The sequence below is a fragment of the Culex pipiens genome, chromosome 2 (assembly GCF_016801865.2).
Source record: "Culex pipiens pallens isolate TS chromosome 2, TS_CPP_V2, whole genome shotgun sequence".
NCBI lineage: Eukaryota > Metazoa > Arthropoda > Insecta > Diptera > Culicidae > Culex > Culex pipiens.
The window spans coordinates 202,610,032-202,624,743 of record NC_068938.1 but is presented as its reverse complement, the minus strand read 5'-3'; the positions used below and the strand labels follow the sequence as shown (position 1 = coordinate 202,624,743).

The following is a 14,712-nucleotide window of genomic DNA, read 5'->3' as shown; positions in this document are numbered from 1 at the left end:
AAAGAAATTGTCAATTCTCTGAACGGGTGAGAAAAAAAAACTAAAATCTAATCTAATCTGGATCTAGTTCTGCATGTGTGTGATGACTGCTCGCTTAAATGGGTTGAAACGAGCTTCTCGTTTGATTGCCATTGGTAGGCTGTTCCAGCAAGATGCCCCGTGCACCAGGACGCTCTTGCCGCTGGATGTCGTGTGGCGTGGGATGATGAAACCGGCGGTGCGCTCTTGCCGTCCACGCTGGAGATGCTGCATAATGTAGTCAGGCAGGGTGCCCTCGAACGCCTTTTTCATGAAGCAGCATACTCGAAGTTGGTAATTGTCTGGTAGATCGTGTCCCATGATTGAATTACGCAGTGCAACTGTTGTGTCCCGCCGTCGGAGGTTGTGCACAAACCGCAGTGCCGACTTGAAGCCACGGTGCAGCTGTTCGCGTAGGGCGGCGGACAATCCGGGAAAGTAAACGGTGTCGCAATAGGTGAAGAATGGGACAATAACAGCTTGTACAAGTTTACGTCGTGTCTGCAGGGAGAGCACAGATCCGAACCTTCGGAAGGTTCTCAACGTGTGATAAACTTTCCTGACGACGTCGTTAACTTGTGCCTTCCAGGTCAGATTGCAGTCCATGTGCAGCCCAAGGTTTATCACTTGGCTGCTAAGCGGGATGATCGAGTCGCAGAAGACGATGTTCTCCTGGGGTGTTACAGTTCCGGTTTTGTTGAACACGATGGCCTGGGTCTTTTTGGGGTTCGGAAAAAGCTGGTTGACTCTGGCCCAATCGGCGATCGCCGCCAGATCCTCGTTGACGTCGCGCACGATTCGGTCTACCTCAGCGATGGGGCCAGAGAGATAAACCTGCAGATCGTCGGCGTACAGCTGCCACTCGCACTTCAGGTTCCTTGGCAAACTGTTTATGTACAGGCTGAACAGTAACGCACTGAGGCAAGATCCTTGTGGCGTTCCGTCCGGTACGTCCAACGCTGCTGACATTGAATTCCCAAAGCGAACGATCTGGGACCGTCCACTGAGGAAAGATGAGATGAGGTCACAAGCAGACCTGGTGAACTTGAACTCGGTGTTGAGCTTCTTCCGTAGAATCTGATGGTTCACGCAATTAAACGCCAGCGAAAAGTCAACAAGGACCATCACTGTGCAGCGGTTTTCGTCTAGGTTGCTGTACACATCGTGCACAACTTTTGTGAGGGCCGTGGTGGTGCTGTAACCCTTCCGGTATCCCGATTGGTTTTGTGCTAGGAGCGGTGGTTCTGCAGCGTTCAGGTGCTCGGAAATCTGGCCAAGAAGAACTTTTTCAAGAACTTTCGACACTGCTGGCAGGACACTGATGGGTCGGAAGTCCTTCGGCTGAATTGGGCTGGAGCTTTTCGGTATCGGTGTGACGATCGCCTTCTTCCAGGCCGCCGGAAATGAACTTGTGTCGATGATATGGTTGAACAGGTGGGCAAGCATTGGTAGTACAAATGGGCACAGCAACTTAACGAAGGAGATCGGAATGTCGTCTGTGCCCGTAGCGTTGGTCTGGACCTCGAGGATCTTCCGTGAGATCTTTTACCGTCAAGTATCTTTTACTGAATCAGTTGTATAGCATTGGAAAGGACAACTTGTCCTGTTGGTGGTCCAAATAAGAATGATTTATTTCTCTCCGACAGCTGCCTTTTATACTCAGTCTTCGTCACAGAATCAGTCACTGCTGCGCTGAACTGATGAATTCTCTCTCATTCCTGGTAATGATTGTAACTCACTCGACGATTCCACAGTTTTGACCATCACTTGTCTCCATCTCGTCCACCATGCTCGCCTAACTGGCTATCCGCGACGGCACGACCAACCCCTAGCAAGCCGTCTCTTTCGCACCACCGCCGTACTGCGCAGCCGCCGCGCCACCGTTTCGCGAAGCGGCGCACAACTGCCCGTCGCCTGGCTGTCACAGCAGAAGATGGGGCCAGCAGCGTACGAAAATCCAACATGGCGCCCATACTGGCCACCATGGGCGATGTTCCTTTCCTACTCTATGCCGCCACCGCCGAGAGAGTGTGTTACTTTCTTGTGTTGTGATTTTGTTAATGGCGTTCTGTTTGAAAACATTGGCCTTACCCGTGTTGTACACATGAAGCTCGTCGACGATTCCTTCGTTGCCCCCGCCAAAGACCACCATCAGCTCCTTGATGTTGACGGCCCGGTGGCCGTGGCGGGGCCTCGGCTGCGGTCCACTCGGGTTCGTGACCCGTTTCCACCGCAGGATGGCATTGTTCTTGGTGGCCTCCTGGTCGGTTCCGGTCGCTGCCGGAACCAGCAGGTCGGCCGACTCCGTGTTGGCCGTCATGCCACGGCAATTTCGCTACCCCTTTCCCTTCTAGTAGCAGCACTTTTCACCTCTTCACAGTTTTTTCTTCCCTCGATCCCCCCTTATTCTTCACCGGCCTTCAAAATCTTACGCACTTTACAGCCTGGCACTACCGAGGACAGTTTTTCCATTGAAAAGCAATCGCAACACCTTCACTGTTCCGACACAGTTACCGAAATCCTACGGGGCCCCAACCCAACCGCGGAAGTGTCCGCGCGTCAGCCCGTGTAGCGTTTTTTTCACTGAATGACTTTGAAGCCGAAGCTAATGTTGTTTTTTTCTCCTGCCACCGCGAGTCTTCTGTCACTTTCTGACGCGAACTACCGACACACACCAATGTTTGTTGTTGTTTTCTTCTCTCACGCGAACCTGCCGGGGAGAACGAAAGAGGAAAGAGAGGTAAGTTGGAGTAAGATTATGAAATAGATGTATACAAGGGAAGGAACAATGTGAAAGTTCAATGAAACGCTAAAACTGACTTAAAAAATGTTAAAATAATTGAGACAATTAAAGCGAAGTTAAATACTTTCATAAGAATAACCTAAACAGATATTTTTTATATTTTCATAATTTTTTAGACCTTTCAAAATGTTACTTGCAAATGTTTACAAGCGTATATCAAAGTATGGTGTGCCAAGCGAGATGGTAAATCAAACCAAACTTGAGCAGTCTGTCTCGTGCGTAACCGCGAAAAACGAGACAGCGCTATTGTTCTGTTTCATTCTTGGAAAGAAGAGCCCAACCAACACCACTTATGCAAAGTATGTTTTTCGATTTTTATCAATTAAATTAATGTTTTGACTTTTGGGCGATCGAAACAACATAAACTCACGCACACAAACCTATTTGTAGGTTTTTCGATTTTTATCAATGGTAGTTGGTCAAACTTTGGCAGCTAAATTGGAAAAAGTTAAGGTTCCAAAAAGGAGTGAGAAAGAAGGCATAATTGGTGAGTTCACTTCATTCAATGCAAATTGTAGCAAAGGTGCGTTCAACGCTCTGAAAGGTCAACACGTAGAAGAAGCGTGCAGCGGTTTATGTTCAAAGTTAGGACATTGTATTAACTGAGGTGCAGTGGTAATGTAGAGACATAACCAAGATGGCGAAGAACGATGATATTTTATTAAAGCCAGGTAAGCAAGGCGTATGGGAGTAGAGCTCCTTTCTCTTCGGAGGTAAACCATCGACAGAAGCTAGCTTTGTTGTTTTACGTGAAATAAAAATGTTTTATTTAGTCTGTACAATCCAGGGACTTTACATTTGAAGAGATTCAGCACACTTTTTTGAGAAGCTATAGTGTTCAACAAGCACAATTTAGATTGTTGACCTTTTAAATTTTTAACCCTCTAACGCCCAGAGCTGTTTGCTTATCTTAAAAATAGTAAATGGCTAAATTTTGGTACAATATTGCAGGAAATACTTTACTTTGACCCACAAACATCGAATTGGTGCAAAAAAGTTGAATTTGAAGTGGTGCACCAGAGCACCATCAGGAAGATAAGCAACTTTTTTTTAAATCACAAAATCTGGTTTTCTTCAAATCTATTGGTTCAGTTGTTTGAAAATGCTTCGAAATGCGTTAAAAACTACTTATTCTTTGCTGTAAGACCATATTTCTGAAGTATGAATTACAGTTGCTCATTTGCCTAGGTGGTGCTCTGGTGCACCAAATGAAAAAAGTTGAAAAACACTCAAAATCGGCCCAAACTCACAATGTTATTCACAGGGGTTATTGTCCAAGGTTGAAATGATAGCAAAACATTTTTTGTTTCATAGAATTTTGTGTTTGGTAATTTTTACGGGCTTTTCAAAACAGGTCTTATTTATTTCATTAAAATTTGCCCATTTTTGTTTACATTTCGTACTGTAACTTTGCTTGTGCTTGACCAAATTTGATAAAATTTAGGGAGATGTTAGTATACATTCTACATGAACACCTGCAACTTAAAGCACAATGAAAAGTTGTGTCAGTTCCGAGATATTCGAGTTCAAAGTTTTGGTGCTCTGGAGTATCCATGGGCGGGAGAGGGTTAAAAATATCCTACCTAACAAAAGCGAAGCACACAATCCGGACACACACTCTCAATCATCCAAACACACTCACTCAAGGGTAGAATCCACGGATTAACCCGTGTTCTGAGTCCGAAGCCCTATCTCGATGCTTCAAGGTCAGAGAAACCAGCCTAACGTCACCAGGGTCGAGATTTGCAAGCCTGTGGAGGTCGAAGGACCTTGTTCTCCAGGGTTGGTTCAGGTTCAGTCGTAGGAACTTGCTCTGGACCAACTGCAGCTTCTTCCGGTGGTTCATGGCACACCCCTGCTAGACCGGGGAGCTGTGCAGCAGCATCGGTGCCACTACGTTTTTGTAAATTGACAGCTTGTTCTTGAGCGATACTTTCGACCGAGGATTGATGATCGGGTACAACTTTTTGAGCAACGCGATGCCCAGAGTGATCCTGTTTTCGATGTGATAGCGGTACAAGAGCTTGGAGTCGAGATCTAGACCGAGGTACCGCACGACCGTTGACCAATCCACCTCCGAACCCAGGACCTTCAACTTCGACTCAGCCTCTCGGTGTCGCGATGTGGAAAGACGATGGCTTGGGTTTTCGCCGCGTTCATACAAATCTTCCGGTTGCCGAGATATTTTGATGTCCAGGCCATTCTGGAGCTTAGTGACGAGATGTCGGATGTTCCGCCGAGGTATTCAGATTGTAGAGCAGCGAGCCCAGGATGCTGCCTTGAGGAACTCCAGCTAGGCACTCGTACGGGTCTGATAGAGAGCTTCCAATGCTGACCTGAGCCATTAGTCTATCCAGGTAGTCGGAGAGCACCTGCACTAGTTAGATGGGAATGTTGAACTGCATCAGCTTGTGAACCAGTCCGCCTTGAAAATGACCAGTGTCTATACAAGCACCTGATACTGAGGGGAAGATCAAGTGCCTAGAATGCATAAAATTGGCCACCGATCAAGCGCTTCCCTAACATGGATGTGAACTTCAGGTACCTAGAATGAATACAATATAGAAGAAATCTAGCGCTTACCAATCCCATAAATGAATATCCAATAAATCTTACTAAACTAAACTAACATGAACTACGTTATCCTACGCCATTTCGGTCCTTTGGTTTTTAAAATCCGTCTATATTATGGAGTACACTTCAGACTCAACTATCCGAAGCTTCAATCAGCGGTTAAACGAAACACGAAAAAAACATCTTTGGTTTCTTATCTTTAACATCAAATTCGATTTCAGCGACCCCATTTTAGTCAAATTTAAATGGTTGGTTGCCTGTAGAATTCCAAATGCATTTTCTCAATATTAAACCACCACCATTTTGGCCACCATGTTGGATTTAAAAATTCTAAATAACTTAAGTTTAGGGGTCATACTTAAGCTCAACAACCAAAAATAAGAATTTTTTTATGATTAAATTATCCATATTGAAATTTTCCGAAGGCTTTCGGATAATCAAGTCTGGACTGTATTCAAAATATATAAAAAAAGGATTACCTCTTCAACTTAAAATTCCGGAATTACACAAAAGTTTAAAACAAAAATTTCTCTAAGCCCACCTTGAGAGCAATAACAAAAAATACCATCACAGAAGCTCATTCAAATTTCTGGAGTAAGTTACGGGAGGAAAAAAAGGTAAATAAATACACAATCAAGCTTGCTCTCCCTTTCTTTCAATTCTTCCCTCTCTTTCTACCTTTCAACGCAATCTGTCACTTTCTAACCGAAACCCATCTCTTTCACCCCTAAGCGGTTTTCATATACCAAACTCTCCTATCACGCTATCTCACTCACACCCTCTTCGGACGCTCTCACTCACACCAGCACAATTTTCCTACTTTGCTCTCACTCTAACAGCCACAACTGCACGCAAAATTTTCAAATTCCTCGGTCCGCTTTCGGACGGAGTTCTGCCTTTTTGAGGACCCCCACCGAACCAGCCCAAACATCCCAAAGAAGCGAAAAGAGCACAGAAAATCCCACAAATCTTGCACCTACCTCTTTCTCTCGCGCTCTCCTTCCTTCGGGCCAAGCAAAAACCGACCGACCAAGCCAAGCCCCGTCGCCGCCGCACAGCAAATTTCACACACACAATTTCCCACAATCTGTCACTTATCCAGCTTCCCTTCTGTGTGCGGTTTCACAATGGCCTGGCGCAAAACGCGACCAACGAACGGCGCGAATTTCGAGAGCGAAAAAAAAAGTTCCGATTTTGACACAATCGCGAAAGCCGCGGCCGCTGGCTTCAGTTCGAGGCTCCTACGACTACAGAATGATGAAAACCGTAATGGCGGCCGAAAAATCTCTAGAAGCCGGCAGGGCTGCCAGGGCGGCAGGGGCGAAATTTCGGGTGTGTCGCATCGGGCAACACCAGTCCGGAAATGTCTGCAGACAATTTCGGTTGAATTGGGTACTAAAGCCCTATGTCAATTTTTATGTACAACGGTAAAAAACACGATTAAAACCCATTTCTGATCACTTTTTTTCATTTTAATGCAAAAAAAAATATTGACAAGACAACATTTTTTCGATGGATCAACTATGGTCCCCTTGGAAATGAGCTGTCAAGTAGGAGCTTATCTGTCAAGAAGGACCGCGAGGATAATTTTTCAAAATTGATTTAAAAATCCATTTTAAACTCTTTGTGGTCGTACAAAGGGTCATTGTACTCAGAAAAATAAGCTTTATCGCTGTAAACAATAATATCAGCAATCTAAGCTTCATTTTAGGACCCAATTTTGGTTATTTTTTTCTGTGATTGGAAATATTTAAATATGTTTTTTTTTAATAAAATAAAAGTTAAATAAATAAATAACCAAATAAATAAACAATTTAATAAAAACAAAACATTGATTATTACACATCACAAATATTTAATTTAATATTTAAGCCAAAGGATAATTATCTTAACCTGATGCATAGCAAATTAGTCACACAAATTTCGCATTACTGTATTAATACAGTTAAATTTACTGAAATTTGCACTACTGAAATTTTCAGTAAATGAAAACTTGCTTGTTGCGTTTCTCCTTCGCTGTGAGTGACAGGCGATTGTTGCCGCCTATCTACCGCAGTGTAAAAATCAGCAAGTTGAACTGAAATTCTGCGTTGATTTGGCTGTCAACATGGTTTGTTGATTTGTTCTGTAGTTGTCATGCGGCTGTCATGCGACCATATTATCTTGCGGTCGTATCACCGCGCGTGAACTCTAATTATTGACGCCCGCAGTAATATTATTATATATAAATTTATACTCACGCAGAAAAATATTTTGTAGAATCAACCTGTACGAGGTTTGATTCAACAACATTTTTGTTGAATATTATCATCGTCGATTTTGCGTTGAAACAAACCTTGATTTTCTCAATTCTACGAAAATCTTTTGTATTTTTGAAAAAGTTACTTTGACAAAAATCTTGATTTTCAAATCAACAAACGTTCCATATTTTTCTGCGCGCCGAAGTTAAGCGAAAAACTAACTGAAAATTCAAAAGTGCAGTTTTCAGTAAATATTAACTGAAAACGAACATCAGAATTTGCTGTATGGGTAAGTGAATTTGCACAATTTCACAATTTTACCAAAAATAATTGTAATATCTTAAAATTTTGATATTAGCTTATGAACTAGCTTATGAACACAACATGAACATGTTTACAAACTGAAAATTTCTATTATAATCTCTTTGTTAATATAATAATTTGATGTTTTTCAATCAAAACTATTCAAAAAGTATATTTTGATTGTCAGATTTTTATCATGTGTTTCAATTAATTTTGAACTATCGTACAATAGCAAACATTTATGTACGTGAATACATTAGGGGGTAATCAGATTTTTTCCACGATCCAGTATAGTTGATTAGTTGATGTTAAGAATCAGGCCTGTCCAGAATGTTTTTGTTTTTTTTTTTTGAGACTAGTGAAATATTGAGGAAGGTTAATGCACAGACAAACAGACTCCATACAAATAATTTTTGAAATTCATCGTCCTTCATCAAACCACCAAATCACGGCGACGCCAGCGCTGCCTGGTGAGCTTATGCCGAAGCGCAGCCCAAACATACCAATACAAACCCATTACTGTCATGTGTCATGTCAATGTATGCGTGAGACAATCAAGCCTTAACGATTGTAAACATCAACAGCTGATTGAAATAATGTTGTTGTTGCTTATCGTCAGTACTCGATGAAATTAAAATTAAAATGAACACCGACGGCCGAAGATGACGGCCAAACCATGCGGCAGCATCAGCAACGACGCACCACAACCGCAACGACAGAGACCAAACCACTGGTCCTCCCCGTTGCTCCCAAAAACTGTCCAACATTCCTTCTCTCCCGAAACCTCAAACCATTACACCTGATCAACAAGATACAAGTAGGGGAAATCTACCCTTTCCAATCAAACACCTATCTTCGTCATATGGAGAGTTTGATGCTCGATTAAAGCTCCAAAAATACTATTTGGGCTATAAACTTACCAGCAACAGCACCGCCTCGAGTAAGCACGCAAATGTATGCCACTTACTGGCCAAAAAGATCACATTTAATGCACTTTTGATCATAATTTGTATTTTGCGAGACCACTTCTCATCATTTTGTTGGCACACACAGTGACACACACGAGAATCCCTCAAACGCTTAATGAATATCGCCAAAATTAACTTTTCACTTTCGCTTACTTTTTCACGGCGCTTAAGATATGAAATTGCTTCCAACTACCGGCAACATGTTCTTTTGATCATTAGTAAGGCACTCACTTGAAGAATAATCCCGAAAAATGTAATAAATTAGCAAGCGCCATCAAAAAAACAAACGCGCCAAGTCGTTTGACGTTTCAATTTTCACTTTGCATTCCAAACGAAGGCTGAAGAAAACCGAGCGAGAGACGAAGGCAAAAAAGAACAAAGGCTGGCCGTCAACACCACCAGCAGCACAGCCAGCGATGCCAGGAAACTTTCCCTATAAATGCCACTTTTCGTGAGTGTTCGTTTGAACTGTCAGCGCAAATGGCAACACTCGACAGAGTGTTGGAAGAAAAAAGAACTAAGCCGATATTAGAAAAATGGGCGTGGCCCAATGCATTCGCCTCGATTAGAATACCCTTGGGAATTTTTTTTTGTTAAATGCTTGGTAAAGAAATAGAATAACTTTTAGTGAAAGTGAAAATAAACAGAAATGTTCACAAAAACTTGCTCTACTCGTTGGTGTACTTGGTTTTAGTAAAATTCAAGGGAGACTCTAGATTATCCAGCATCATTCAAACACGACCGCTTATTAGGATTAAAATGGGTAGATTTCCCCTACCGGAGGAAATTAAAAAAAAATCAGCGTGAAAAATTATGAAGTGTTTGCAAATATGATGGTATTTTAATGATCATACCTAGGATTATACGACAAAATACATCATTTGCCTCAACTCTGCAAACAAATAAACATAATAATGTCTCTTTACGTATTTTTCATTTTTTTAGGGCCGGTATGCTCTTCAAAAGAAAGAGGGTTAAGAAACAGCTTTACGAACGGCAGAACAAAAGAGAGGGAATGTTTTCTTGGGGCTTTTCTTCACCCTCTCTGGCTTGTTTTTGCTAAAGCTGCTGCCCATTTGAAATTTTTCTTGACCGGTTTCTTCCGAAGTGCATACCTTACATTAATAGGAAGTTGTTTGCTAAATGTTTCCCCGAATGTTTTCGATTGGGGTTTGTGTCGCAACAAAATGTTCGGCTCTACTTGTGACACGTCATTTTCAGACAATCATTTACATTATTTACAGTATCTTTTAAGGCTCTGGAAGGCATCATTCCCGATCGGCCATTAGGCGGCCATGTTGGTTTTAGAAAAACATTCAAATCTTGATTCAGAAGTTTTCAATCAAAAAATGGGTTTCTTTGTGTTGTTTGTAGAAGCATTTTACATATAGTGATTATTTTTTTCATTTCAATTTACTATTTCTGGACTCTGAATTCAGAATCATCATTGACAGTCACTTTCCAAACGTGAAAGACACCATCTATCACCTTAACTGATGGAACCAAATTAGTTGGAATTTGAAGCGTTTGTTAAGCGATATTATACGAACTAGTTGCTTGAAAAAGTTTGACTGCAAAATTGATAGTTTTGAAATCATTTACCATCAAACAATAAAAATAGAAAATAGATTATGTTAATAAGTTCCCAATTTTTTCCAGATGTAGGTATTACTCTAATATGTATATTTCGGGTGAATATCTAGCCTACTCTTTGAAATACCAACACGGAATATTGAATATTTATTTATAAAATTTTAATCGAAGAGAACATATTTTAACAAAAAATAAAATCGAGCTTGCAAAATAACTTTTCTGCACCATAATCCGAAAAAGTCTGCAGACATGCAGATAAGTTGGTGAAACTGGCAACCGGCGAGCGAAATTTGGATTGCCCGATCAATGCGAGAACGGGCGAGTTTTGTACACTCTGATAGAAAGTTTAGCAAGTTGATGGGTTAAATGAATCAAAATCGCACCAAAACCAAAGACAACCGGACAGGAAACTCCATAAGCTTATCGCGGTTCATAATTTTAAATAAATTAATCAAACGCCAAAATTCAGCTGCTATCATTCGAATTACAGAATTTGGATTAGGGTTCAGAATTTAAATTGGGTACAAAAATCTTGAATGAAAACTACCTTTTGGGTTATTTTTATTTTTATTTTATTCAAGAAATCACGACAAGTCACAAACATCATAGAATTTTATGGATTTTTCAAACTCCTTCAGATACGACTTGCAGCATTGTTGTTCATTTCGGAACACAACAAATTGTTATGTTCGTCTAGCAATTGCTCCACATCGTGTTGTAGAACTGAATAATCGCACTCCTAGAATTCATAAAGGTTAACTTTAAATACCCCAAACTAATAATTTACACACCTTCTGAAGTTGCTCCACAACATCCTGCATTGATTTATTTTCCTTGATCAAATCGACCAGCTTATCCTCCAGGTGCGAAATCTGCCGATACGTCTCATTGCTCTTCAAGTTGATCTTGATCTCCTGGTTGCGCTTCTTCGCCTCGTCGACCACGTTTTCCGTGACCCGCTTCTTGTCCTCCAGCTCCTGCAGCGTTCCCGTTAGTTCACTCATCTTGACGATCGCCTCCGACCTGGGTGCTTCCAAGTTGCTGAACTTCTGGATGTTTCCGAGGGCTTCCGTTTCCTCTTGACGCAACTCCGACAGCTGACCGATGGTTCGTTTCTCCAGTATCTGCAGCTGTTTGAGCTGGATGCCCAGCTTTTTGTACTCCTTGATGAGACCGGAGTGCGAATTGAGATCGTTCTTGGCGGTGAAACCGGCACTTTCTAGTCTATCGGAACCGAGTGTTTTCATGTTGATTCCTTGAAGAGTTATCTGCTCGATGGCGAATGTTATTTGATTTTTCAGTGATTCAACGTCTGAAAAGTTAACTTAGAATTAAATTTTGTTTTTTGTTGAATGCTAACAACGGTTGATTACTCTGCTTCTCAGTGGCCATGCTCTGCTGAAATGTGTCCATAAAAGCGGACATCACTTCGTCACGCTTCTTGAGCTCCTTGTACTTGATGTGGCGTTCAGAGTTGCCTTCCTCAAGGTCTTGGTCGATCTGCTGCAACATTTCTTTCTTTTCATTCAATTGATCCTCGATAATCTTGAGTTGCTTGCCAATGCTTGCCAGCGCTTGGTTGTTCGAACGAACTTCGTTGATCAGCTTCTCACGCTCCTGTGCTGGCGACAGTCGATTGTTCTCTTCGTCACGCATCTGGTTGCGCTTGGCAATCAGTTCCTTCAGCTTTGTCTTCAACCGATGCGCTTCCGTGCGCGTCTGCGAGTTCATAATGATCGTGTTCAGACGCTCCTTTTGCTTCTCCAGCTCGCTGATTTGGTTGTGAAAGATCGTGTTCTGCTGCTTCAAGCTTTCCGACAACGTCTGGAACTCTCGGTACTTCTTCTGGTCGCTCTCGGAAAGCGAGTAGATCATTTCGTTGATCTTGTTCTTCTCTCTTTCCGTTTCGACCTCGAGTTCACGGTTTTCAGTGTCCTTGATCTGGCGTTGCTTGAACACAATCTCCAGCTGTTCCTGGATGCGTTCGTTCCGCTCACGTAGGGCAACCGTTTCGTTCTGAAGCTGTTGGCGGCTCATTCCTGAGCTGCAGTTGTCAAGTGCGATGTTCATTGAGGTTAGGGTTGACTGCAGCTGGGTTAACTCCTTGGCAGCGTCCTTGACCTTCTTTTCGTATAGTTTGCGGGCGGATTTTTCTCGATCCAGAAATTTCTTTTCTTTAAGAAGTTTGTCAGTTTCTTGGGTAATTTCTTGAATTTTACTTTGCAGAACAGCTTGCCAGTAGCGTTTGTCTTTGATTTGACGGTTTCCGCTGGCGGTACCAATTCGACCGTAGGAGGTCGATAACCCGCTGATACCATGTTGGGTTATGGGCCGATCGGTCATTCGCTTAAATTTTAAAAATAAAAAAAAGATTATAAATATTACACTCAAACCCCGATGGTTTGACACCAACTGTTGTCAAACGAACGGGGTCACTTTTTAGTTTGACACCCCTTTTACACGGAGTTCACACACACTACCAAACGTTTGTTTTGATAGTGTGCGTGAGCGTCGTGTAAAAAGTGACAGTTCGTCACTTTTTAGTTTGACTTTGACCAACCAACGGGGTACAAACTAAAAAAGTGTCAAACGAAAAAGTGACCAACCACCGGGGGTTGAGTGTACAGATAACAATCAAAACGAAATCTAAACTAACTAAATCGAGCTTATACTTTAGCATTGTGTTAAAAAGATCAATGTGTTGAAAACCAAAGGTAAGATAATGTCAAATTACTCACGTTTCCAGCATTTCCCAGTGCCGTTCCGATTCTCTGAGCCGAAGCCGAAGAGTTTGTCGAATGGACACTGTTGGCCACCAGCCGGCTTGCGGTTCCCCCGCGGACAACCGATGGAGCTCTGTAATTATTTCATTTTTTAAAATATATTTTATTATAATTACTTTTTCCCCTCACTTCATGGCCGTTCCCGGTCTCAGAATTCCAATTGGACTCGGCGAGGAAGAGTCGTTGTACGCGTTGAACATGCCAGTTTCTCTCATTCCTCCGCCGCGACGAGACGTTGGTCGTTCTGAGGACGACCGGGACGAAGAGTTATTGTTGTAATCTTCCATTGTTTAATTGCTTTTTAAGAAATTACGGATTTGCAATCTAAAGAACGCCTGTTCCAGTGAAAAACTCGACGAAAAGTGTTTAGTTTTGGTTCGTTTCGTTTGCATGGTAACGGAGCCATTTGTAAACAGTGCTGCAAGCTTTTTCACCGGTTCTGTTTTGTTTTGATAGAACATTTGCGGTTATGTTTGTGTTGGTGAATGCCGGTACGTAAACAAACAGGAAAAATGTCAGCACAGAAATCAGTTTTCAAACGTATTTGACACGTGATACTGTAATAAATTGTAAACATAAGAAGTAAAGTGACATACCCCTATGTTTGGATTATCAAAATTATTGACAATAGAAAATTAGTTTAAAAATATCGCATTTAATGATAAATATTATGAAACTGACAAGCAATTCAAATGATAAAATAAGTTTTAAAATATTCAAAAAATTCCCCTGGGAAAAAAATATTCAAGGGGGATGACACATTAGCAAAAACCTAAATAAAACAAAAAAAAAAACATTTTTCTTTACTAAATTCGCACAAGTCAACGGCATGCAGTAGTGTTAGTGAAACTAACGAAGAAACGTTCTGTTGCCTTTCTGTGTTCATCGTCGACCGGCAGTTCTGTAGTGGTTGAACATGAGAACAGACGTGAATATTTAGGCTGGTGATATTTGAGTGAAAATTCATCATTAGGAATCGGCAATATTTAGGTATGTTTAAGAAAATGAGATATGTAAGGTTTTATCCGTCTTGATTTTAAATATCTGTTTAAATCATTTGATTTTAAAATTTGCGAAGGGGGCTCAATACATTTTTATTTGTCTGGCTTTCTTTCCGCCAGACATCATTTTGTGTTCAAATGCCAAAAATCATATAAAAATAGAGTGCGCGCGCAACACATGTTCCCTTTTTTTGGGGATGCATTTCGCTTTCCTGAGCTTTGGTGGCAATGAAAGTGTCATGCTTTGATGTCTGCCTTTATTGTCTGTTTTATTTTTATTCTGTAAACAAACTGTTGTCAGGGGGAGTGATGCTTTTTTAAATAGAAACATAAAAAAAATAAACAAACATGTTTTGGTGTTCGTACAAATGTGATTACGTTACTGCAATTTTAAGTTAAAATTTAAAAAGTGGGTATTTTTTTGAATAT

At 41.5% G+C, this 14,712-nt stretch overlaps 2 protein-coding genes across 3 annotated transcripts in view; both read right to left on the bottom strand.

The window, feature by feature from the left end:
* Nucleotides 1-6,622, bottom strand: part of LOC120418158 (host cell factor) — a 29,707-nt gene extending 23,085 nt beyond the window's left edge. Inside the window, exons 1-2 of one of the 2 annotated variants that reach the window (XM_039580455.2) lie at nucleotides 6,376-6,622; nucleotides 2,110-2,728 (exon numbers count right to left, since the gene is read on the bottom strand). In XM_039580455.2, coding sequence (XP_039436389.1) covers nucleotides 2,110-2,338 — 229 coding nt within the window. In that variant the 5' untranslated portion in view covers nucleotides 2,339-2,728; nucleotides 6,376-6,622. The remainder of the gene's footprint in view (nucleotides 1-2,109; nucleotides 2,729-6,375) is intronic. The other variant, XM_039580456.2, reaches the window with a different exon arrangement.
* A 4,449-nt stretch (nucleotides 6,623-11,071) lies between these two features.
* Nucleotides 11,072-13,771, bottom strand: LOC120418143 (intraflagellar transport protein 74 homolog). The gene is made up of 5 exons (XM_039580440.2): nucleotides 13,412-13,771; nucleotides 13,238-13,355; nucleotides 11,873-12,845; nucleotides 11,291-11,811; nucleotides 11,072-11,238 (listed from the first exon to the last, which is right to left on the bottom strand). Exons 1-5 carry the CDS (start codon nucleotides 13,567-13,569, stop codon nucleotides 11,134-11,136), a joined length of 1,875 nt encoding a protein of 624 aa, XP_039436374.1. The 5' UTR covers nucleotides 13,570-13,771; the 3' UTR covers nucleotides 11,072-11,133.
* Between the last annotated feature and the right edge of the window lie 941 nt (nucleotides 13,772-14,712).